Source organism: Psittacula echo, assembly GCF_963264785.1.
Source record: "Psittacula echo genome assembly, chromosome: 1".
Lineage (NCBI taxonomy): Eukaryota > Metazoa > Chordata > Aves > Psittaciformes > Psittacidae > Psittacula > Psittacula echo.
Window position 1 is genome coordinate 32,914,988 of NC_137735.1, and position 23,289 is coordinate 32,938,276.

General features: G+C 42.3%; 1 protein-coding gene across 3 annotated transcripts in view; it reads right to left on the reverse strand.

Moving 5' to 3' along the window:
- The window catches only part of MTUS1 (microtubule associated scaffold protein 1), a gene marked incomplete at its 3' end in the record, with an annotated part of 87,740 nt that overhangs the window by 15,468 nt on the left and 48,983 nt on the right, over positions 1 to 23,289 (reverse strand). For all 3 annotated transcript variants that reach the window (XM_080638111.1, XM_080638110.1, XM_080638112.1), the window contains 2 exons: positions 12,492 to 12,709; positions 94 to 160 (listed from right to left, as the gene is read on the reverse strand). In XM_080638111.1, the coding sequence (XP_080494237.1) occupies positions 94 to 160; positions 12,492 to 12,709 (285 nt within the window). The remainder of the gene's footprint in view (positions 1 to 93; positions 161 to 12,491; positions 12,710 to 23,289) is intronic.

A 23,289-nucleotide genomic window follows, 5' to 3' on the forward strand; every position in this document is an offset into this window, starting at 1 on the left:
TGACTGCCATTACAATACCAGGGCATCTGTCTCTCTGCAGCTCTGTTTTGCTGCATTTCTGTTCTCATGCAGGGTACAAAAATAAACTCTTACCTAGTTCTCCTCGAAGGTTAACCAGTTCTTGAGATAACTCTTTGTGCTGCTTCAGTGCTTCCTCCCTCTGCAGAGGAAAAAAACCAACACAAACCCAAACATTTGGTTACTAGTGATCTGAGCAGGGCACCTTCCAATAATTAACTTACATGTCTTCTGCAGGAAAACAAGAGAAGTGAGAAGCCAAGAAATGAATCATTTAGGATAACAGCTCTGCTGTTACAAAATACACAGATGTTCTCCTGTTGTTAAGGAAGTTACACTTTAAAACAAAGAATAGCTTTTCCCAGGATAACACTGCAATCACTTTGCAGCAACTAATTATATATTTTATGACGGGTGTAGCAATATAAGCCTCCAGCACAAATGACCTGATAGCTGTCAAGGGCACAAAAGTATGGTATATGTCAAAGAGGCATGCATTAAATATTTATCTTAAGCTTACTCAAACACAAACCCCAGAACTTTGCTAAATGCTCGGTCTTCCATGAAGAAAAGGCACAGCCCTGTGCAAAGTTGAACACAACCCACCCCACTGCTGGCAGTTCTTAATTTTAAGATAGATTATGGGTTTTATACTGACAGAATCACTGCAAATCTGTGCTAAAACACGCAGAAGCACCCATCTCCCTGCCCTGCCTAGGGGCTGCCCCAGGCAGTGGAAGGCGGCCGCCAGGCTCCTCTGCCCCTAGACCCGCACCCCAGGGAGCAGCTCAGGCACAGCCACAGGAGAGCCGCTCCGTGACTCGGCGACCAGCACCTCGCACCCACGGCGCGGAGGTGACAAGGGCCGGGCTTCCCGCTGCCAGGGCGCGTTCACCTTGCTCACTCAGTCCACTCTCCCGTCCAGCTCCCTGCCCTGGGAAAAGCAGCGCGAAACAAACCCCGGTTACCCTTGCTGCGGCACACTGGGAATAGAGGCACAGTTTGCTGCTGGAGCAGCCCATCTTCCAGCGCCGGCAGCCCCCCGGTCGGCGCCACGGCCCCTCATAGGCGACGCGCAGGTGGCGGCACCGGCTGCGGCCGAGCGGCGAGGCTGGACCTTGCCTCCGCAGGTTATCCCCCTTCCGCGCCGATGGCTCCGGCAGCGGCAGATACTGCAGCTTCTGCAATTGGCACAGGCAGCCAGCGCTTACTTAAAGCCACAGCCCTTCTTTTATGAAAGGCGAGCCCCAGACATTACACTGATCGATCTCTGCTTGCTCGAACGGCAGCCGGGATCGCAAAGGGAATGCTGCCCTTCTCTGTAGATAATAGACCTTATTTTTAGCCGTTTCAAGCTTGCTATGCGCTGCTTTCACACTTAATTTACTGATGCAAAAATAAGCCACGGGAGGCCCGAGCTGAATGGGAGAGCCACAGATACAGCAGCTCTGCTGCTGTCAATGCCCCGGCTCACGTTCACAGCCCCAGCGCACGCAAAGAGCTTGAAACTCACTTTGCATGCTTTTCCTTCAGCTAGGATACATCAGAGGAAAAGAGTAATAATGCACTGGCTCCAGCATCACATGGGCTCTTTCCACCACTGACCACAATAGATGAGTTGGCACACTGGCACGGCCACGCCTGCACTTGGTTTTCCCCAGGGAAAACCTTACCTTAGCCGCAGGTTCCCCATTTGCTCCCCATCACTCTGGCCACAGCTTGACCCCAGGCTAACATCTTAAAAGCACCCTGTCCTGGGGGTAGGCAATAGCCACTGCATGCCTGCAGAGCAAATAAAGCAATAAAATGCATCATTCATAAGAAAAAATAGAAGGAATGAGCACCCAGAAACCAGCAATGTATTAAGACCTGACATAATACTAATCAAAATGAGTGATTTTCATGCATGCACTCTCATCTGCTGCAAGTTACAGGAAATTGCAGCTGAAAAGGCAGGTTAGAAGAAAGGGCAGCCCTTTAATAGGAATACTTATTTTTGACCTTGTGTGGGGAAAGATCCCCTTTTAATACTTAACAGTTATGTGGACACTGTCACACTGGTATTAAGTAGCTGTGCTGCAGTTGTACATTAAGCACTTGGATGCTTTCTGCAGTGGCAGTGGTCTAAGACTGAAAACCACGCCTCTCCACAGCAAATCCTCAGGAGAGCAGAGAGCTCAGCTATGGAAAGGACTCGCCCTGCTCTCCCCTGGTCAGGAAGGAGAGATGAGTCATCTCGCTCCTACTCATCACCAGCTCCAGCTACGGACACAGCATCCACTGATGAAAACCCGAACACTGCAGTGGGGATTGAGCTGCATCCTAGCACACTAGGACACAATCACATAATGGATGTGCAAGCAAGGTAACTACCAAAGCACTTTCATTTTCATGCTGCAGGCTCCACAGGGTATTTCCCAAAAGCTTTTATAGTAACTTTGTCCATCACCAAAGTAATATACAAACAACACGTAGGAGATTCTATGTTCACCCTCCCCTTGGTTTCCGTATTCGTTCTTTATTCTAATTCTCAAAAAGTCATCCTTGAACCTTATTACTTCCAGCCCACTCTGTTCGTAAAACAACTCAAAATTTCTCCCCTCAGCTCAGCAGCTGGACCACACTGCAGGCCCTTTGGAAACACTGCTGATTTTAGTAAGCATTTCCAAAGACCCACTTCACAATCCACATATTTTGTATTTGTAGGTAGAGCAATTTGACAAGGGCACAGGAGATCAGAATATACCAAGGACTGCCAGAGACTGAGACTAAAAACACAAAATAAAATCAACTAATGTTGCCTTACTATGTTTTTTTAATGTTTCTTGCTTTCTGCTGCTCTTAGCCCTGTTGCCTTTTACTGGTGCTGACTTTGTGCCTCAGCCTCCTGCTTGTCCGTTCATAGTTCTGCAAATCAAGAAATCCAGACAAACTTATCACCTCCTACTAAAGAATATATTCAGAAAGAGCTAGCCATAGAGACTGTCAGCCTTAAGTAAGTTGCTCGTATCGTTAAGCAACCACATGAACTAGTCAGACTGACTAGCAGTCCATTTAGCTTTTATGGGAGAGAACTGAAGCTTCAGGTATGGGGGTCTCCCCAAGAAAACAGGAATGTTTGCAAGACCCAAAACACAGTGAAATACTGAAGCCCACTTGAATAATCCAGTAAGGGCCACCCTCAGTATTTAAAGGCAGGTATGCATGTGCTTTGGGCTAGAGTATCAAGCAACCTTCTTGTTTATCCTTTACAAGATTCTACTTGAGAAATCAGTACCAGAAATTGAAGGATCAGAACCAGGATAGAAGCATACAAGATTGAGCAATTTTGGCATTGTTCACTTATTCAGATAAGTCTGGCAATGGTGCTCATTCTTTTTTTGCTGTCAGAGACCCAAGGAAGAACTTCATACAAATTTAAAGCTGTTTCTAGCACAATTTAGGAGTTTATGCCAATATCATGTAGATTACTGGGTAGCTGTTTTTCTTAGTTCAAAAGAATCTATTGTAGGTGCACAAGAAATCTGGTTGAGTTTTAGCCAAAACTTTCCCACCACCATAAACATGGAAGCTGTAGGAAGGAACAAGAAGAGAGGCTGGGGAATAAAAGTCTTACCACAGGCAGTACTGGGATGGTGCACCTCTGCTATCACATGCTACAGAAAAATTCTCAGCATAAAGAAGGAGACTTGGACATTTCTTGTTCTGAGGAAGATTAGGCAGTTCTGAAACTCTGACAAGCAAGTCCAGAGGGATGTGTGCCCATAGCAAGGACACCTGAAAAGGTGAGGTATGCTCCACTACAACTGGATGGAAACAGACAGTGTCCAAGGCAGGGGCTTGGAGGATACAGCAGTTTCAAGATCACATAAATGACCAAGTCAGGAATAGAATAAATTACAGAACTTGTCATTCATGTTTGTGTTACTGGCAGTTATGTAGCCTGGATACAGGCTTAAGAGTATTTTTCCTGGCAACCAGCTCTTTTTGCTACCTCTTGAGATTCAAACAGCCCAGCCTAGGGTCATTTTGGATAACGAGGGTGAAGACATCAATGTCTGAACAGTTTCCAACACTCTGCTTTGAAAGCAGGAAGCTCTACGGAAGTCCACATCCTAGAATGAACAAAAAAGGTATTTCTACCAAGCATGCAAGCAACCAGCCTTCCTGGCTCTGTACCTATACCAAATCTTCACACGAGTAAGACACAAAAGACACCTCTGAGAGCTCAGGTTACGAGCAGTTCTCAAGCTGGAATGGGTGGTTATTCCTCAAGCATCCCACAACTCCTTTGCAGATCCCAAATCCAGAAGCTGTGGGGGGGCCCCCCATGCTCTGCCTGCAAGTCAGGGCTTTGAGAGCTACAGATAGGCCCTGTCTGGCTAAAAAGCCCTACTCTGCAAGTTTTGCCTCCACGTTCAGCTACAAGTCCTTCAACACCTACTCAATGTAAAAGAGCAAACCATGGCAGAAAAATGAGGTTTGAGTATGTGTGACCAAATAAGTTAACAATACCCATCTGATAGTAATTAGCCAGACATCGCCATTCGCATTTTAAACCACCACATTCCATCTGGAAACAAAAGGTATACTCTTTTGGAGCTGTACTAAAGAAAGAATACACAAGCACCAACACTGAAAAATTTGCATTTATATACCAAAATATGGGTTTGTTTAGTTTTTTGGTTTTAATTTCAAGCAGCTATGTCACACCAATACCTCAAAATTGTACTCATTTGAAACCTTATGTTTTCTAGCCATTAAGAGGTTCAGAATAGGCATTATGCATTGCTGGAACCAAAAACTGCAGAGCACTGGTGGATTGCAAAGGAACAGACACAACCCTCTTCTAGGTATGAAATATCCCAGGGAATCAGGTTGTGTCATGGGACTTTCTCCATGACACAAACATACAGCAGCCATACTGGAACATTCCCCTCATAGTGCCAGGATGTGATGTGGTCTCTGCCCAGAGAAGGTGGAGAAAGGCCCAGATGATGCTGGTACCAAGCACTCCAAGGCATATGGGCAGGCAGCCCTGAGTGTCATGCAAATGGCAGCAACTGTACCTGTCATAGGCAGAACTGACAGGTGGAAGCACCTCTGATCTGGAAGGCTGTAGATGAGCCTTTTAGTTTTATCAGCAATACACTTTGTAAGCAAGTAATTTCAAAAGTCAAAACTTAGAGGAGGAGAACATTAAGTGTTAAATATAAAAACATTGCAATGCTTTTTTAAAAAGCATTTTACTAGACCGGACTCAATAAACTTTGTTCAAAGCATGTAAACCAAAAAATTCATCAGCACAGCAAAGAGCGGAAGCACTTAAATGTGTTTTGCAGTCATATACAGGGCCAAATTAATTTTATTCTGGGAAAGGAAAGCCTGATATTTGAAAGCCATGTGCTGTCAAACCACAAGCATTTACTCCTAAAATCAAACTTAGAGAGAAACACTGAGCATCTTAAAAACATAATAATAAATCGTGGTTATTTGCAAGCACTTCTGTAATGTGTGCTTAGACCTTACAGGAGATACACCTAGATTGTATGGAAGAAAAGATCATTACTTAAATATTGTTTAATACTTGTACAGTCCTAGTTGTCAACAGATACCAATATAGGATGAGTCTTTCTCATTTGAGGAGGTATTGCTCTTATAGAACAGCATTAGAAATTGGAGCCTACTCCATCCTTGTGCTGCACCAGTCATGAAAAGATGAGCATCACCATTGGCTGTAACGCAGAAACTGAGTCACATCTTTGCATAAAATCCAGTCACTGATGTGTCATCAGCTATAGCCTGAAAGTAATGATGAGGGGTAACAAAAGGGCTATTCATATCCGCTATGCGGTATGAGATTTACTTTTTTTATTTTGGTCCTTATACCGCAGTATTTGTACCAGACCGTGTTCCTCCTTTGCTGGCAAAACACCATCCTCTAAAGAAATCTTCTAATTAGAAGTCAGCAAGTTTAGATTTTTTTCTTTTTTTAAACTCACCTGCCCCTCACCCCACTTAAAACCCATTTGAAATGTCATTCCTTTCACATCACTTAGATGCAAAAGCAAGCTAAAGAAATGAGCCAGCCAACTACCAGATTCTGAGCCAAAGAAGTGGCCCAACAACAGGATGTACACCCTCTTCTCCACGTATATGTTTGAAAGGAGCAGCAGACTATTACTGCAGTGAAATGAATATATCATTAACCATCTCAAATCAATAAATATGCAGTGAAATGACTACTTCCACATTACTCTTGGCCTTGTTAGTGTTATGCAGTGCCTCCTTACCAAATGAAATAAGCAGTCAGCTTTCACCCTATTATCTCAAACACATTCAATTAAGCCTCAGAATACAACACTTATTCGATTAGCTGATAGAAACCCACTGTTATTTCTAATATATTATTTGCTAGGTACATTTACAGAGAGTCAGATGTTTATCCCCTAATGTTTAGAACGTGAAACACTAAAGCAGAGAACCAGCTAAACAGGATTCCTATGAGTCACTATATATTTAACACAAGCTGTACACTTGCAGGTTCTTTATGCTTTTACAAGCTTTACATGGGATCTTATAGTCATATGGGATCTTTGTTTTCCCACATAGAAGTGATGTTCACCTTCATGCAGCAACTTTACGAGTTGTCAGATAGAATGACTTTCTCCTTCTCTATAAAAATTCCAATCTCATTATAAGTTTACCCTACCAACTGCTTACTACTTAGTATTTTATAGTGTTTTTGAGTCTGTTCATCTCATGAGTACTACACAAAAGTTTCATCAGTTACCATGCAGCCCTGACAAGTTATACGGTCATAACTTAAGTTCTCACATCTATAAAATTATAATTATAAAGTTCTCTGAAATGTTAGAATGAGATCCTATGCTTGAGCGTACAAGCATATTTTCTTTACATCACTCCATGTTTAAGGCTGTTTAGAGTTTAATTGTAAAAGGCAGTACAACACTAAAGAGGGAAACAAGAAGCAAAGATGCTATTTTCTTTCTTCCACTAACTACTCCCTTTAATTTTGATGTTGTAACAAACACATCTAAGTTCGCTACTGTCATTAATTCTGCATCTTCTTGGAGAGAGAAAAAAAGAGAAGAAAGAAGAGAAATAACAAGGTAGTCATGAGAATCAACTTTTTCATGGAAAGCAACACTAGGTGCCTGAAATGCCAAGTTTGTTTCAAAGATGTCTTTTCTCATGACACCTTTTGCTAGAAGTAGCTATCGACAGGGACGCCTGAGCCTCTCCAGCTGTAATCCATCCTGAATACCCAAATGCCCCCAATAAATTGCTTAACTGAGTTGTCTTCTAAAAAGTTATTTCCAAGAGAGCCTAGTTTCACAGTAATTAATGGATTAAAATCTTTTTCTGACGTTAGAACTCACAAATCTTCAACGTGTTGCCAGAAATACTCTTGTCCAGCAGCACCCACACGTAGGAACCTTGAGAATCATTTGAAGCTTCCTTCCCTCCCAACAGCTATGTGTCAGATGCAACCTGCCACAGCCTAGATTTTGCTTTACAAGGGGAAGCTACTGTGTTATTACTGAAATACACTCTCCTTTACTGAACAGAAAATAGTTGAATTCCTCAAATTCAGGATATTATCTTTTAACTTCTAAATGATTTATTTTTTTAAATCTGAACAAAAAAAATAGCTGAATTAAATATCCTTATTCTCTTTTGTAAAAAGTTACAACCGTATTTTGGGAGGCCAGGTTTAAAAAGCAGAAGTACACTTTGGATGAAAATCCCAATGACAGCTGGCCAAGTTTGATGTTAGGTTCTAGAAAATAAAAACTACAAGTTTAAGTCAAAGCGAGCTGTCCTAAACAATAGGCCTGCCAATATAGTTTGAATTTATAGGCCAAAAATTTGGCTGTTCCAAACCTCTTCCTTTCACTTAAATGGTTTTGGGGTCAGTGATGCGATGTGTGCTCCTCTGCTCCTTAAGCCAGATTTGCATTTCTTATTTGATAAGTATTTTCTGCTGAACTTCTGTAAAGACCAGGACAATTTTTTTTCATGCATGTGTCCATGTATTCCAAGATGGAAAACCCCTCCTCTTTAAAGTGCTAAGAAGTTCCCAAGAAAACTACTGTCTCAACTCTTACATTCATCCACATGTCAGGAAATGCCAGTTATAGTAGCTCATATGCTAATGGTTAATTCCTATTTCCACCTAGGATACTGAAGCCTGTTCCAGCCACACAATTACTAGCACATTCCTGTGTCACATCCACAGTTAGTGGTATCTTCATGTTATTGTCAAGACTCTATAGCCTCTTAAATAGCATTTATCAAGGAAACTTCTTGAAGAGGTCACCACAGTCATTCCAAAGTAAAGCTGGAACCGTAAATATCAGTCTTCTCATAAACATACCAAGAAAAGCACAAAAGTGGAACTTAGTTTCTATTCATCTCTGTAGCACCCTGCTGCACAGACACAAATTTGAAGCTCATTTCTACAGCAGAATTTGTTGAGAGCTCTCTTAGATTCATTTATTAAACTAGAACAGAAATGGGTGTTTATCGTAACTAAACACTGTACCATCTAAACTGCCTGAGCAGTTCTGAATGTGGCAATTTATGCATTAAAGTAAGAAGATGGAAAAGGTAGTATTTGTCAATTCACACTCTGAACAGTCAACAAAGCTATTCACATCACTAACCACACATTACCTATTCATTCTAAAGCTAAACCTCCCTTAAACAATCAAAACCACATTTAAACCAAGAAGATACTGCACTGCTAAAACAAACACCCTCCACCACCAAACATGTAAGAGTTTCTATACGGCAGCAAGTTAGAGGTTCAGGCTTCCCAGCTGCAGTGGTCATGCAGCCTTGCAGGCAGCAGCCCTAAGGCAGGGCAAGGGGCTGAGCATCACTCAGGAGGCAGAAGCAGGGGCTCACGAAGGAGTTGCCATGGCTGGTGATGTACTTTTGTAACATCACAAAAACCATCAGAGTTTGGGATTTTCCTTCCCAAGGGAGCAGCTGACTTCTGCCCACAGCTGCAGACCTGAGGTACATGCTGCCACCCCAGCACTGGTGGCTCCTCATTCCCACTCCTTCCCACAGTGAACCACTGCACAGGGGCATACCCATAACACTTCGGGTATGGACAGACCTATAAAACTAGATCCATCATCGTTTTTTCTTCCTGACTGGATACCTGAACTGGCTCCTCAAGGCCAGGCAAGCACCACCCCCTTCAGACGTGAGGGCCATAGAAGAAAGGGCAAGGCTGTAGGAGTGCATCCATAGCCTGCTTTGCACAGATGGGCTAAAGCATGTATTTAAAGCCTCTGTGAACACATCTGTTACTGAACGGATGAGAAATACATTCAAAATTAATATCACAATGAATACCAGGGTTGCTAAAAGATCAACTCAAACACAGCGGTGCAAGTGGAAGACAGCTTTCCTTGGCACTTTATGCACTTACTGTAAATGGCTGATTTCACCATTTCCTCTGTACTGCCACTTTTCCTTTCTCATTTGAGCTTAACAAACAGGAGAACAGTTATGAAGTCACAGGAATTACCAGGGGATGAAGAGGGGAGCAGTAGTCTAGAAAGACTAAGCTTGCTTTTGTGATTAGCCCACAGTTTGACACGCGGTTCTTAAACTGCCTGTGCACATACAGCTGTCTAAACAGAAAAACTCAATACAGCACAGTGTTCTCATCAGCCACACACTATTCATTGCCATCAATGCCAAACAGGTTTTCATCTGGCATTAACCAGCAGTAGCTCCTGCGATGCAGTAACCAAGTTTCCAGGACTTTTAAATTCAAAAGAAATTTTAATTTCTGAACTTTTAGATTCATTCCAAGATGAAAAGCACAGAAACCCCCTGGACAAAGCCTGACAGCCTGACTGTGAAGGTATTATCAGAGGCAGCTGTTAATATTGACAGCTCCAAGATAATGCTTGTAACACACAGGTTTGAGCTCAGGCAGAGTTTTGTGAGAGATTCCTGCTCGGCTAGAAAAAGCACAGCAGCATTGCTCAATCTCCTTTAACCCTTCAACAGCAGCCTCCCCACTTCACTCCAGATGGGCCGGCTGCATTCTTGACAGAAGTCGTTGCCAGCAAGTCCTGATTGCGTTCACAACCATATCCATTTCAAATGAGCTCATAAGAAGTAACTTTGGACATCTGTGCAATCGGGATGCACTGGGACATCTTGAGGGGAAAAAAAGGAAAGCAAACCCAAATAAACCCACAGCTGAATCACCTCCAGGTAACTTCAGCCTTGCAGGGAAAGCAGGAGAGGCTGAGGCAGGTCTTACCAAGATGCTGGGGCTGGGCTGCACAGCTTCAAAGTAACCGGACAGCTCACTTCCAGCTCTTCTCTCCATTTGGCTAAGCAGCCTGTCTCTGACCCCATCGCACCCTCAAACAGACTCTGACTGCACATTCAGATGGTCCATGTTGCTAATCTGCCCAGGAAATTCTCTCGCTCTGTGAAGTCCAGAGCAGGATCTCCCCCCCGGTTACAGCAAGCAAGCTGTTTCATCAGCTTACACTGCATTGTGTCACTCTGCACTTGCTCTACCGGGAGAAATGGAAGCACAATTCTGTTCTTGATGTAATCAGCTAAGCATGATTTATTGCATTTTTAAAGAGAAAAGCTGAAGCTGCTCTCAGTTGGCTCTGCGGTAGTTAAGCTACGAGCCCCTGCCTTACGAGCCAAAACCTAACTTTAAATTTCACCCCAAGTTTATCCAACAAGCTTGAAAATTACATCGAAGGGATGCCCAAGAAAAATAAACATATGGCCAGTTGAGATTGCGTTAGCAACACCAGACCCCACCCATCACCATAAAGGGAAAAGAAAATCCCAACAAACAAAACCAAAACAAACCACAAAAGCAGTGTTCCCTGAAACACTGAAATCCTACAGGATGTTCTCCCAGCTAACTAACAGATTCTTGAGTATTCCTTATACCACCGTGGCAGAAGAGTCCTCCTCAGCCCTACAGTAAGTACACAACAAAACAGTGACTCTTCAGCAAGTGTTGTCTTATCCTGGGAAAGGAGAGAAATCCTCAATACCAATAACTGGCATAAAAGTACAGTGTGCCCAGCTTCATAGACTTAGACTTCAGGGTCCAAGATTACTAATTTTACACAATTTAATAGAAATACAATCTCTTTTTTCTTTCCACCTTCAACAGAATAATGAAGAGGAAGAGCAAAATGACCAGTTTCCTGAATGCAGTTCTCTTCCCTCCATCTCAACACTCCCCCCGCCTTTTTTTAAATAGCCATTCCCATTCAAGGGTGCTTATTATACAGTAATTAGAAGATTGCACAGGTTAGCAGTGAGAATTTCACATATAAATTTCACAATTCGTATCAGATGACAGGCATCCAAAAATCCCCTTTCAAATTGCTTTGAAGATCTTGAAGTAGCTCCTTAGCAGAGAAAGGTGTTCCATTCAAGAATTTAGAAAGCCCCACCAAGCCAAATCCACAAATCTGCCTAAGAGTCACTGCTTTTAGAGTTGAACCAGACTTGGGCTTAAATGCAGTATTATTGTAGAAGAGCAAGCAGATTATTATCCCACAAGAAGATAATGTTACATTTCTAGCAGCATGTTAAGACAACTCAGTCTATTTTTAATATACTAGACTGTAAAACCTGCCATATATCAGAACAGCTGAAATAAAATTGCTATCAATCTTGGAACATTAGTTATAAATGCAAGAGAAACTGCTATTAAAGCCTGCATCAACAGTTGCAGTATAAATCCATAACTGCTATAATTTCCATAACTTTGCATTTTCCTTCTCTCAAAGGTTTTCAAGGCAGACCTAAAGTTTCTAGGATAGTATCAAATTGATGCAGTCATTATGTGAGTCAAACAGACTAGAACAAATAAACGTCAAACCACATCAGATTAATTCCATTCTAAATTCCAGGGGCATTTCTATTTTTTTTTTTAAATGACATGTTGACAGCTTTAAGACACCAACAGTAACACTGTTGGGTTCAATAAATAAAACCATTATAACTTATGCTTTATTCTGGATAGCTCAAAATCATACCTACCCCTTGTACACTACTCTATCCAGTGTCAAATAACAAAGCAAGGTCATGCAGATTACTTGTTGAAACTAGTCTTTCCTACAAGGGCAGAACCTAAAGTATATACTTGGAATGGTACTCAAGCCTGAAGGACCCTATGACTACAAACATTCAAAACCTCATCTTTTAAAAAGGATGTGAAGCTGCAAAGAGGCCATAAACCCCAGTGTCAGGGGTTTTTTTTTCTATCCAGCTGATGCCAGGAGCAGGTTTACTGCTGCTTCCACAGGAAAACAGAAGCCACTGGAATGGAAACACAGATGTTCTGTATAGGTATGTCAACATGCTCCGAAACCCTTGTTGAGAAGAGTTCAAACAATTAAAGCCCAAATTGCTTAGCTGTGAGTTTTTACCTCAGATTGCAGGTGCTGGATCACAACTGTTAATGCTTCAAACTTCTGGTTGCTGCTTGTCAGGAATTTTTTCAGCTGCAGGATGATTCCACTTTGGGTCTCACATTTCGTTTTGTACTGTGTCAGCTCAGCTGCTTTTGTACCAAGCACATGTGCATCTGAGGAGGACTGAGTTGGTATGCACGAGCTCCTGGGACTCCGCTGCTTGCCTTTGTCAACTGAAAACCCAACAATAACTAATTAATATGCAACTTATGTTGAATTGTCTCACCAACACTTAAAGCACAGATGCAAAAGAAAGTACTTATAAGTTCTTATAAACACTTCCTGAAACACTAACCTGGAGAAAGGGTTATTTCAATAGCACTGCAGAGCACATACTGTCATCTGCCAGGTTGATTTCTAACACCATAACCTTGTATATAATGTTTTGTAGTTCATTCTCACCTTCATATATTCTGTGGCTTACTTTTCAGCATGCTTTTCACACTGGGCTCTGAATAAATACTGTCATAAAATGCAAGATCTCCATCATCGTACCTAACCAGTAACATTCCTAATGCAAGAGTTGACCACTTTTGTTTGCAACATACAGTATCTCCTGCACTCTAAAGTACTGGTGAATAAAAACCAAAACATTTTCCCTACATTTACTTGGTCTTTTTCTTGCTTTCAAAATTTTTATTGTAAGACTCCCCTCTCTGCAGCTCACATTTCAGCTCCATTAACTAGAAGTCTTGCAGCATTTCTGTGTCAGCAATTTCAGTCACAAGGATGAGACTTTTAAAGATGCTCTAAAATGAATGTATTTCAAGTTTTCACTGCCACTATTCACAGTCCAAGAATTACATCGCTGATTTAATATTCCTACTTATGCCGCAACCTCAATCCCTTCACAGTACACAATCACCTCATGTCAGAGCAAACCACATCACATAATCCAGCACTTCACTTGCAAACATCAGAGAGGTTACAGGTTTCTCTGCAGCCTTCAGACTGGAAAGGCAGTACAGTATTGCTATGAAGATAGAGCCAATCTTCCCCATTTGATCACACAGGGAACGAGCAAACACTTTTGCAATAAAAGGCTGATGCAATACATAAATATCCCTTGGCAATTTAATGAAAACATCTAAGCAGATTACTTTGTACAGTTTCAGCTTAACAAGATTTCTTCCAGATAAAATGAAAAACATGAGAGGTGAGATTTAAAAGAAAGAACCATAGGAATGTGTGGAAAAGAAGGGGGACAAACTAACCAAAAGAATCCTTTCTGAAGCCCAAGCATTTCAAGGTTGTCAAGTGACTCTGGAATAGTCCCAGCAGTGTAAGGTTCAATCACACAACTGGAGACAGTATTAATAGCAAAAGCTTTGCTTCTTAGTTAATGTTAGTCTCACTGACACATCAACCATTGTATTACTGCATCAGTCTTGCATAGCCTTCACTTTTTTCAAAGCGTTTGAAAACAAGTTTCCTGTTCTCTGTGCCTCTCTTACTGAACTGGGTATAAAGTGCCTCCTAAGCCTATTAATTTTCCAAATACATCCTCTCTATGCAAGATTTTCCGTCATCTCTCATAGTTAGAGAATTGTCCACACATTGCTTTATCATGTTCAGATGCTCTTGTGTTCTTGGAGATATCACTACACTTCTGCTCAGGAGATGCTGACTGCTAAAGGGTATACTTTAAGTTAGAAAAATAACATCTTGCGGTTTCATAGTAGAGCTGTTAAAAGACGCATCAACACGATAATCCAAATCAAAATACAAATCTGTAGGCAAAAAAAGATCAAGGTTGCCTGACCGTTCTGGTTATATTTTTCTGCTTATTTTTACCACCATTTTAACTAATGTGACCACTTTTTTTCCTCACAGTGCAGACATAACGACCTTTGAGTAGACCTCTTTAAATGAATGACAGTTCACATTTGAGAGCAATCATGTCAGATTTCCAGCAACCTTGTGGAGGATACTGTGTTTAGGAAAACACTGGTTACCTTCTGAAGCTCCTTCAAAAATCACAAGAGACAATCAAGGAGAGAGGGGAAAAAGAGCAGAGAATAAACATGTACAGTCAGTCCTTCCCTGCCCTCCCAGCTCACATACTCCTACTCTCTCATGTATTCCACCTCCCTTCCTGAATGCTCCACTTAAAGTAAGTGGAAACCTAGAGCATTCTTCTTGATTTAAGGGTACTGGGTAAATCCACTGATACAGATGCTAATGCCATCATTTAATTAACTGTATGAAATGGCTTTAACATCCATTTGTAGGACTCTTTGACAGAGCTGTGTTAAACCTGAACAAATGTTTGCAGACAACTTCTATTCTGGAAAAATATTATATCATACCTATCACACCTAATAAAGTTATTTAAGTACAGTGCTAAAGCAGCTACCCACAAATGACACAGGACTCCAGATATCCGCTGTTTCCAGTGTTCAGCCAGCCTTTATCAGTTTGCCAGTTTCATGCCACTGCCTTTATCAAGGTGCCCAGACCACTCAATCCTTTCCTAGAAGCTCATTCAAACATCCAACCAAGCCAGCCCTGGACACTATACTAAAAAAAGCTGAACAAAAAACAGGCACTAGAGAAATTCAGTTTCATTCCTCTTGGCAATTTATCATAGACATGTGCTACATGCAGCCACTTCAAATGTTGAAAAGCGCTCCTCTGCTAGCATGAGCCTTCTGTAGCATGAACTGCCTCTACAGATTAACACCAGTGACACTCCAATGCTTATTTATGTCCTACATACCTCTGGGCAATGACAGAGTGTTTCCAGATTCGTACAGAAGGCATGCTGTGATGCCAAAACAAAAACCATGCTTTCATTAAAACAAAAGCATCATGAGCCTAATTACTGATACAACACATCAGTGATGAACTCTAAATTAAAGACAATATCGGTTACCAGCCCAACTCGTTTTTACGCTGGTCTTTTTACTTGCCACCTTTATACAGTCAGACTTGTAAAGCAGAACAATTTCCACCCTTGAGTTGGACTCCTCTCCAGGCTTGAAAACCTTGTACCAAATCTAGCTGAAATGCTCAGTTTCTGAAGACTGAAATCAGATTTGCAAGTACCACACGTAGCACAATAACTGGGAAGAATCACCAAAACAAAAATCAGCAGGGATTTTGCAAAGCCTTTTGATCACTGAATCATTCACAGAAGATTCGACACCTCACTGGCAAAAAGAATAACCCCTGACTTTGGAAAAGGTCCAAAAACCCTCCCACCCCCTCTACAGTCACTATGGAGATGGCAGCAGCCAACTCCAGTTCCTTAGGGAGAACATTAGACCCATCCTAAGCTTTTCAATGAAGAAAACCATTTCCCATAAATAGCTTCTCTAGTTAACAGGCATTCAGAAGCAAGAAATACACAACCGTCTGTACATTAGGGTGTGTTTTGTTAAAGTTACATGTAAGTGCTGGGGTATTGCCCCAGTACTTGACATTATACTTTACTATCTCAGAGCTTGCCTGATACCACTGGTTTCCTGAGCCTCTTTATCTTGTGCACTGTTGCTGGATTACTAGACGAACCATCTATCAACCACTTTTTGGTTTGGAGAGCCAAATTGAAGCCTTCCTTTGTTCCCATGTTCTAGGAAGGTCTGTGTAGTAATGTCTACACCAGCTACAATTAGAGTTTTTTAAGCAAGAGATTAAATTTCTAAAAAATTACATTTCTTAAAAGCATACCCAATAGCCTGAACAAAGTACTTGACAAGCACAAGTAGGAACAACCTCATTTCTCTCCCCACGCTTCTGCAGTCACCATTGTCTTACCCCTAAGCACCTTCTTCTCACATTCCTCATCCAAACTGTTAGCTTCCACAGGTTTTTCAAAACCCATGTGTGAGTTGTATAAGCAATTTTCAAAGAAAAATCCTTCCTCAACATTTTCTCTTGTAGGAAGATGCAGGCTGGTAAAAACCTTCTGCCTTTCCTCCATTTTCTGGAAAGCCTTGTCTACACATGTTAAATTGGTGCTCACTTCTTTGATCAGTAAGACCAGATCAGCCTGAGTATTTAATCGAGCTTCCATTTCTTCTCTTACTCGCTGGATTTCCTCAAGCACAGTTCTTATATCCAAGTGACTGGACTTCACCTCCGCTCGGAGATCTTCTTTCACCTGTTGCTGGCTCCTCTGCAGTGCTAACACTGTTCTGATTTCCTTCTGGGATGTTTCCACGTCATGCTTTAGCTCCTTCTGTCCAGCCTGCATCGCCTCCTGGCTAGCTTTCAGCTCTGCCAGCAGAGCCGCGAGGCACTCCATCTTAATCCCACTGGAGTCACAGGTCTTCTTCCAGCGTCACAGCTTCCAAGTGGCCAGGGACATTGGTGACCTAGTAGCAGCTTTCCCAGACAGCAAGAGAGCTAGCACATAGCCCTTGGTATGATATTCTACCACAGCATGCTGCAGTGAACTAGGTAAAAGTCTAGTGCAAGACAAAGGCAGTAAGTAAAAGGGTTCAATAAGCAGGGCTGTGAAGCAGAGCTGCTTCTCAGGCCTCAGCCAGAGCACTAATCAGTTTAATTGGCAGATTATGCCACACCTGAATTTTTTAAAATCTTTTGCTGACATCACTGTACACAGAACGTCACCCAAAAGCCACTCCCAACAGTCACTTGATCTGTGCATCAATCAAAGTATGCCTGGGCATCAGTAACCAAGTTTGTTGCAACACAGCCAAACAATCTGCAAGAACAAGGCAGCCTTTGCTTTCCAACACAAAGGCTCAAGAGGAGCCTGAATTGCCTGCAGGAGCTGAAAGACAAACGGTTCAACAGGGCTTAGTTATTTCAATTGTATATTCATCAAGGTGATTGTGCACCTGTCCTTCTGCTAATGTTTGCAGTGAGAGTTCAGGAGTACCTCTGTGAACATGATGGATATTGCCCCACTCCCACTGGGTGCCCTTCTCATTCTCTTTCAGCAGCCTTTGGAAGAACCCAGATCCTCAGGAAGCCCTCTAGTGCACAAACAATAAACAGTTACCAGAGCAATATGGGAAAACTGACTGAGGTGTTTTTGGCAGGCTAAGGAGGATAAGCCTTTTAGCTACCAGGGCTGAGTGTTAACTTTCGCAGAGAAAAGCTAAGGCTTCTTACTTTTAAGCACAGAACTCATAAACGGGATAGGCTTCATGTAAAACCAGGTAGGTTAATGACACCAGGCTGTTATAGCTGTTTTGTTACACAGCGATTTAATTACGCAGTCATTGGATTCAGTTGGAATAAAATGACCAACACAATGTAGATCTTGGTTTACAGAAGGCGTCAGTCTTCAGGACATCTGCCTTCAAAGAGCTGAGCTGGTACTCAGCACAACACCCAGCAGAGCAAGACCTGGAACAGCACTCAGGTTTGAGCTCAGAAAAGCTTTTACACCACACCTTTGGCACTGTCATGATTCCAGGATGCTTTTGGAAGCAGTGATGATCCCACAAACACCCCAGAACAGGCAACCTATCCATCTAAAACCACGATAATCCCCATCAGCACTCATTTGGGCTGGGAAGCATCACTAAGAACAGCAACAGTTCATGCACGCACAGATGCAGGATTTCCAACTCACCACAGTGCTGCTGGTCAACAAGCCAAACTGCGGAGTTGCACTTGCAGTCAGTTTGCTTGTTCACTTGCCAGTTTGCCTCCTACACTAGAGTCCAGGCATACTCATAGAACCAGGAAGATATCAGAGACACATCCATCACGCAGAGCACCTCACAGCTTGCAGGTATCCCCTGACTGTCCTGCCATTGCAAAGGTTGTAACAGCCCCTGGTGGGCACAATGCTGATGGTGCCGCTTTTTTCCAAGTCTCTATTACCTGCCAGAAGGCCAGACATGAGCTTTCTGATGGGATTTCCCCAGCACAGCTATTATCCACAGGTGTGATTTCTCTTCCCCTCAGCCCCATGCCCCCTTTCTGCCTGGATAGCTATCCCAAGAACTCGTGTTATTATTCACATATAGTCACCACTGAAGACCAGTACACAAAACAGACTGCAGAAGCATAATCTGAAGTTTGAAGGTAACATCTGTGACAAAAGATTTAGGTAGGTGAAGAGAGCTAGGTATGAGCACTAGCAGTACTTCTGCATCCCTACACCAACACCCGCAGTAACCCAACTTGGTGGCTTAGCTCGTCATTCCAACCTTCACCATACCTTAGCAGTTGCTAAAAAAATTTAGAAACAGAGATGAAGCACTTGCAAAGACCTTGTCAGACACTTCCTGGCAGCAAATGAGTTGTGGTCAATGGCTCAATGTCCAGTTGGAAACAACTGGAAAACTCGTTACTGGAGACCAGTAACGAGTGGTGTCCCTCAGGGATCGGTGTTGGGACCGGTCTTGTTCAACATCTTTGTTGGTGACACGGACAGTGGGATTGAGTGCGCCCTCAGCAAGTTTGCCGATGACACCAAGCTGTGTGGTTCGGTTGATACACTGGAGGGAAGGAATGCCATCCAGAGAAAAGTATCATGCACAGTTCTGAAGCCAGCACAGAAACTCACTAAACCATAGCAACAGTTTTGTTTTACAGTGTTGAGTAATACAGCACATTTGAAATATAAACCAAAAGAATTTACACATAGCTTACAGTCAATCATACAGAAAAAGTCCATTACTTTGACTTTCAGGGTGGTTTCTGTGAGGCTGACCAGTTCATACAACTAGGACTGGGGTCAGACTTAAAACAGCAACCAGATATTTTCACTTCCCAAACATGAAAGAGGAAGCCTCTAGTTGCATCTATATACTAACTTCTCTCTTTTGAAAAAAGGTTTGTTACACCTAATTATAATTGGTAGCTGAACACACTCCCCCAGCTAAAAGAAAAACCAGACCAACAAACTATAAACACTATGCCATAACCAGCCCTGAATTTCCTGGCATTAGGCTGGCAAAGAGTTTGAGAGCTAAGGAGAAAGATTAAATTAAAAACGAAAACAAGAGTAAAAACTAGAGAGGGCTACAGAACAGAGTACTTGCTACATACAAAAGGAGAGAACACTTGGATAAGACTATATCCTTGCAAACTAGATACATACTTGTATTTAAGAAATCAGCCAAGTTACAACTAAAATACTGAACTAAAGAAAATGCTGCCAACACATCCCACAACACACATTGAACCAAGTTATGGCAAGCATTATGAAACATGTATCCTCTACAGTATTAGCAGTCATGAAACCTAGTTAAATGTGCTCAGTGAAGTTTTAAGTTTGATCAAATTTCTTCAAATACACTGATAAATACTAAAGTAAACTTGAAGGTCCACATGTTTTTATTGGAGCCTGAAGAACACAGACCTACACTGCTGACCTCTACTCTAGCTGCGCTTATCTTTTCCTCTTCTAAGCAAGCTTGTCCCTTCGATGCAGTACTGTGCGACCCATGGGTCTGATTCTGGTTTTTTTTTCCCTTCAGGAATTATCAAATCTCAGTTTCACATCTGACCCAGCCCCTAAGCGAGTACATAACTTTGCCTTGCATGTTAATCTTTAAACAGCTAATTCTGGAGCCTCAGCAGGGCTCTATAATTCTCCTGTCACCCTCCCCTGCTGCCTTCCCCCCACCGCAATGCACACAAGCTATTCAAGCAATGCAACAAAAAGACTGATCAACAATTTGATCTCATGGCTTTGATTTTAAAGTTGGCCTCACGATAAGCTAGAGCACTTCAGAGAGGGAGACTTAAGAACATCCATACAAATAAGGAAGCTGTTAGGTTTTGTCTGAAGCAGTACGTACACTGTCTTTGAGAGGACCTGGAAATTTGGCTAGCTGTAAATTACCACCCTCAGTTCTTTCAAAACTCCTGCTCTGGGCTATAAATGCAGGAAGCAGTTTCACACAAATATACAGGGAAAGCAGTCACAAAACTAGATTAACGGTGTCTGACAGGCTAGACTTGGATGGAAGTGTTCCAGCCCCCTCAGCTGCTCCACAGCTTGGGCAGCTGTAATTTTTGCCTACATCCAGTTTGGTAGGTGGAAAACACACACCTTCCTGCTGCGCCTCTCTGAGCCCAGGCTGGTGACTATACAAACACAGACTCTTGAAGGAGTGATGTTTTGATTCTAAGCTGTGCCTCAGGCCTGTCTGTATAAGCTGGTGCATTCAGCCCCAACTTGCTCTGTTCACACCTCAAGCACATCAGTCATGAGCCAGTTCTAGTCCTCAACAAAGTGACTTCATTTTTCAGAGTTCTGCCTGAAATAATCACCCAACTGAAATGCTTAAGGAAATGTTGCATCTCAGGCACTTTTCTAGCTACTTGCTTAGCTGGCCTTGTATCACAGCAGCTGGGGGAAGATTAACAGCACTTCTCATCTTCCATCTCTCTGCGCCAATATGGTCTGAAGCCCAAGACAAGGAGATGCTTCCTAAACCAGCATGGCAGCTCTTTCTTTCCTTTACTCTTACTGTAACCCTGGAGTCTCCCTTCCTTAAGGTCACACACTAGTCCTTGCCCAGAACATCCAGTTACTTTAGCTGTCATCAAATCCTTCTCAAGTTGTTCTGAACAAAAATCACAGAATACATGGTTGGAAGGGACCTCAAAAATAATCTGGTCCAACCTTTCTTGGCAAAAACATGGCCTAGACAAGATGTCCCACCACCCTGTCCAGCTGAATCTTAAAAGTGCCCAACACTGGGGAGTCCACCACTTCCCTGGGGAGATTATTCCAATGGCTCATTGTGAAAATTGTGAAACATTTTCCTCTTGTGCCTAATCGGAATGTCCCCAGGACTAACTTGTATCTGATACACCTCATCTTTTCCATATAACTCCTTATAAAACACAAGTCTGACAATCTTCTTCAAAGGTTGGCTACAAATACTGGAATGTGGTGATAAGGTGTCCCCTGAGCCTTCTTTTCTCAAGGCTGAACAAATCCAGTTCTCCCAACCTTTCCTAAGATGGCAGGCTTCCCAGTCCTTTGATAATCTTTGTGGCTCTTCTCTGGACCACAAAGTGGTTTTGCACTATCTCAACAAAAGGCTCAGCAAGTCCAAGCAGTCCTTCAGAAGAACCCTTTACAAGGGCTCCTCTGAAGACAGATGCCAGCCCACTCCTTTGCCAGTCAATCTGACACATACTTCATACTCTTTCAGGCTCTGAAGTGATAACCCACAGGATGTAGCAGGCCCTCTGCCCTACAGTGTGGGGGTCTGGACTCTCTGCTGGGTTACAAGCATGCCCCTGCCATCCTTCCATGAGGGAAGGAGTGCCCTCCCTGCATGAGGAGACACTAGGGCAGCCATAAGATTGACGGCAAGCAGAATACCAACAATCCAAGTGTGACATTGCACTAAGGCTCCTAGATAAGCCAGTACATTATCCTTCCAGTTCCTACCCCAAGAGACTCTTACCCACGCAACAGTCTTTGAAGTGGGCTCCCTGAAGATACATGCCCATTAAAATGAACTATCCATTAAAATGTCAGTACTTCTCAACCAAAAACATGCCTGCTGTTTAAACACTGACATGTCTTTGTTTCCCTAAGACGTTAACTGTCCTATGGTATACAGCTCTCGAGCCTGTACAACTGTTTTAGCACATTGTCAAACCGACTGCCCAGAACACAGTGACTTCCCCCCCACCACAGGAATCATGTTAACGACACATTTTCGTTTGCCATTACTTCGGTATGTTCTGCTCATATACTGATTAAGCATACAGAATCTCTACGTTGCATCAGCTTTACTCACACTTCTGAAGATTATAATTTCTGTTTTAAAACCTACATTAACCTTACACCAAAGCTTTGCAAGGAGTTAAGACTATAATGTTTCTAAAGATACCTAAACCACATCTGAGGAAATGCATTACCCTCCAAAGTGCTGATGGCTTCCCAAATAAAAGCACAAAGACAAGCGTTAGCTCAACTTGTGTCATCAGTGCAACTGGCTGATCAACCAGCCTGTGCATTTTTTAAAGAGCAAGTTTTGAAGGGAAGCCTGGTGATCAAGACTCTCTGGAACTGGGCCCTACGCTGCCTTAGTGTTATGTATTTCTTTGTTATTTCACCCATAGTTGTTTCTCTTCCAGTCTTGATGATGACAAAGTGAGCGTCAGGTGAGATGATATCAAGTGGCCATGCATTTTGCCAACCTGAGTAGTGGTGCACTGGCAAAGGCCATGATGATGGAAGGAAAGAATTGAAAAAAAACCCCAAACCAAACAAAACCAACCAAATGACAACAAAACCCCCAAAACTTCAAAATACAATGTCCAAGATTTCTAGCAGTTCAGAAAATTGGAAAGGATAATCTTTACAAGTCATGTTTTACAAAGGACTTAAAGGAGTTTCAGACTTGAACATTAAGTGTGTAATAAACTTATCAGATAGATGTCTGCCTGTTAAACATGTAGTACACATGCAAGTCTGACTAATGCTGAAATCTCAGCATTGTGCCCATAACACTTCTTACCTTATATGCCACAGTACTCCTTTACAGAAGCACTGTCTGAGGTTTGAACACTTAACATACAAAGTGATTTTCTTTTAAAACTGCATTCCCAATATATTAGTCAAGTTTACTGGAACTGTAACACTTAGAACTGAATTGGGTTTTCAGCTAGCTAGTACATATTAAGCATGAAAGAGCAACACATCAACTACAAATATATATAAAAAAATTAGTAAGTCCTCTCTACGTTCAGATATGACTGCAAACTAAATAACCAAATTTGAAATGCCATGCAATTTACAGAAGACAAGTCTAACAAGCACCAGCTAGACTGCCAGTGGATTAGGGTTCTA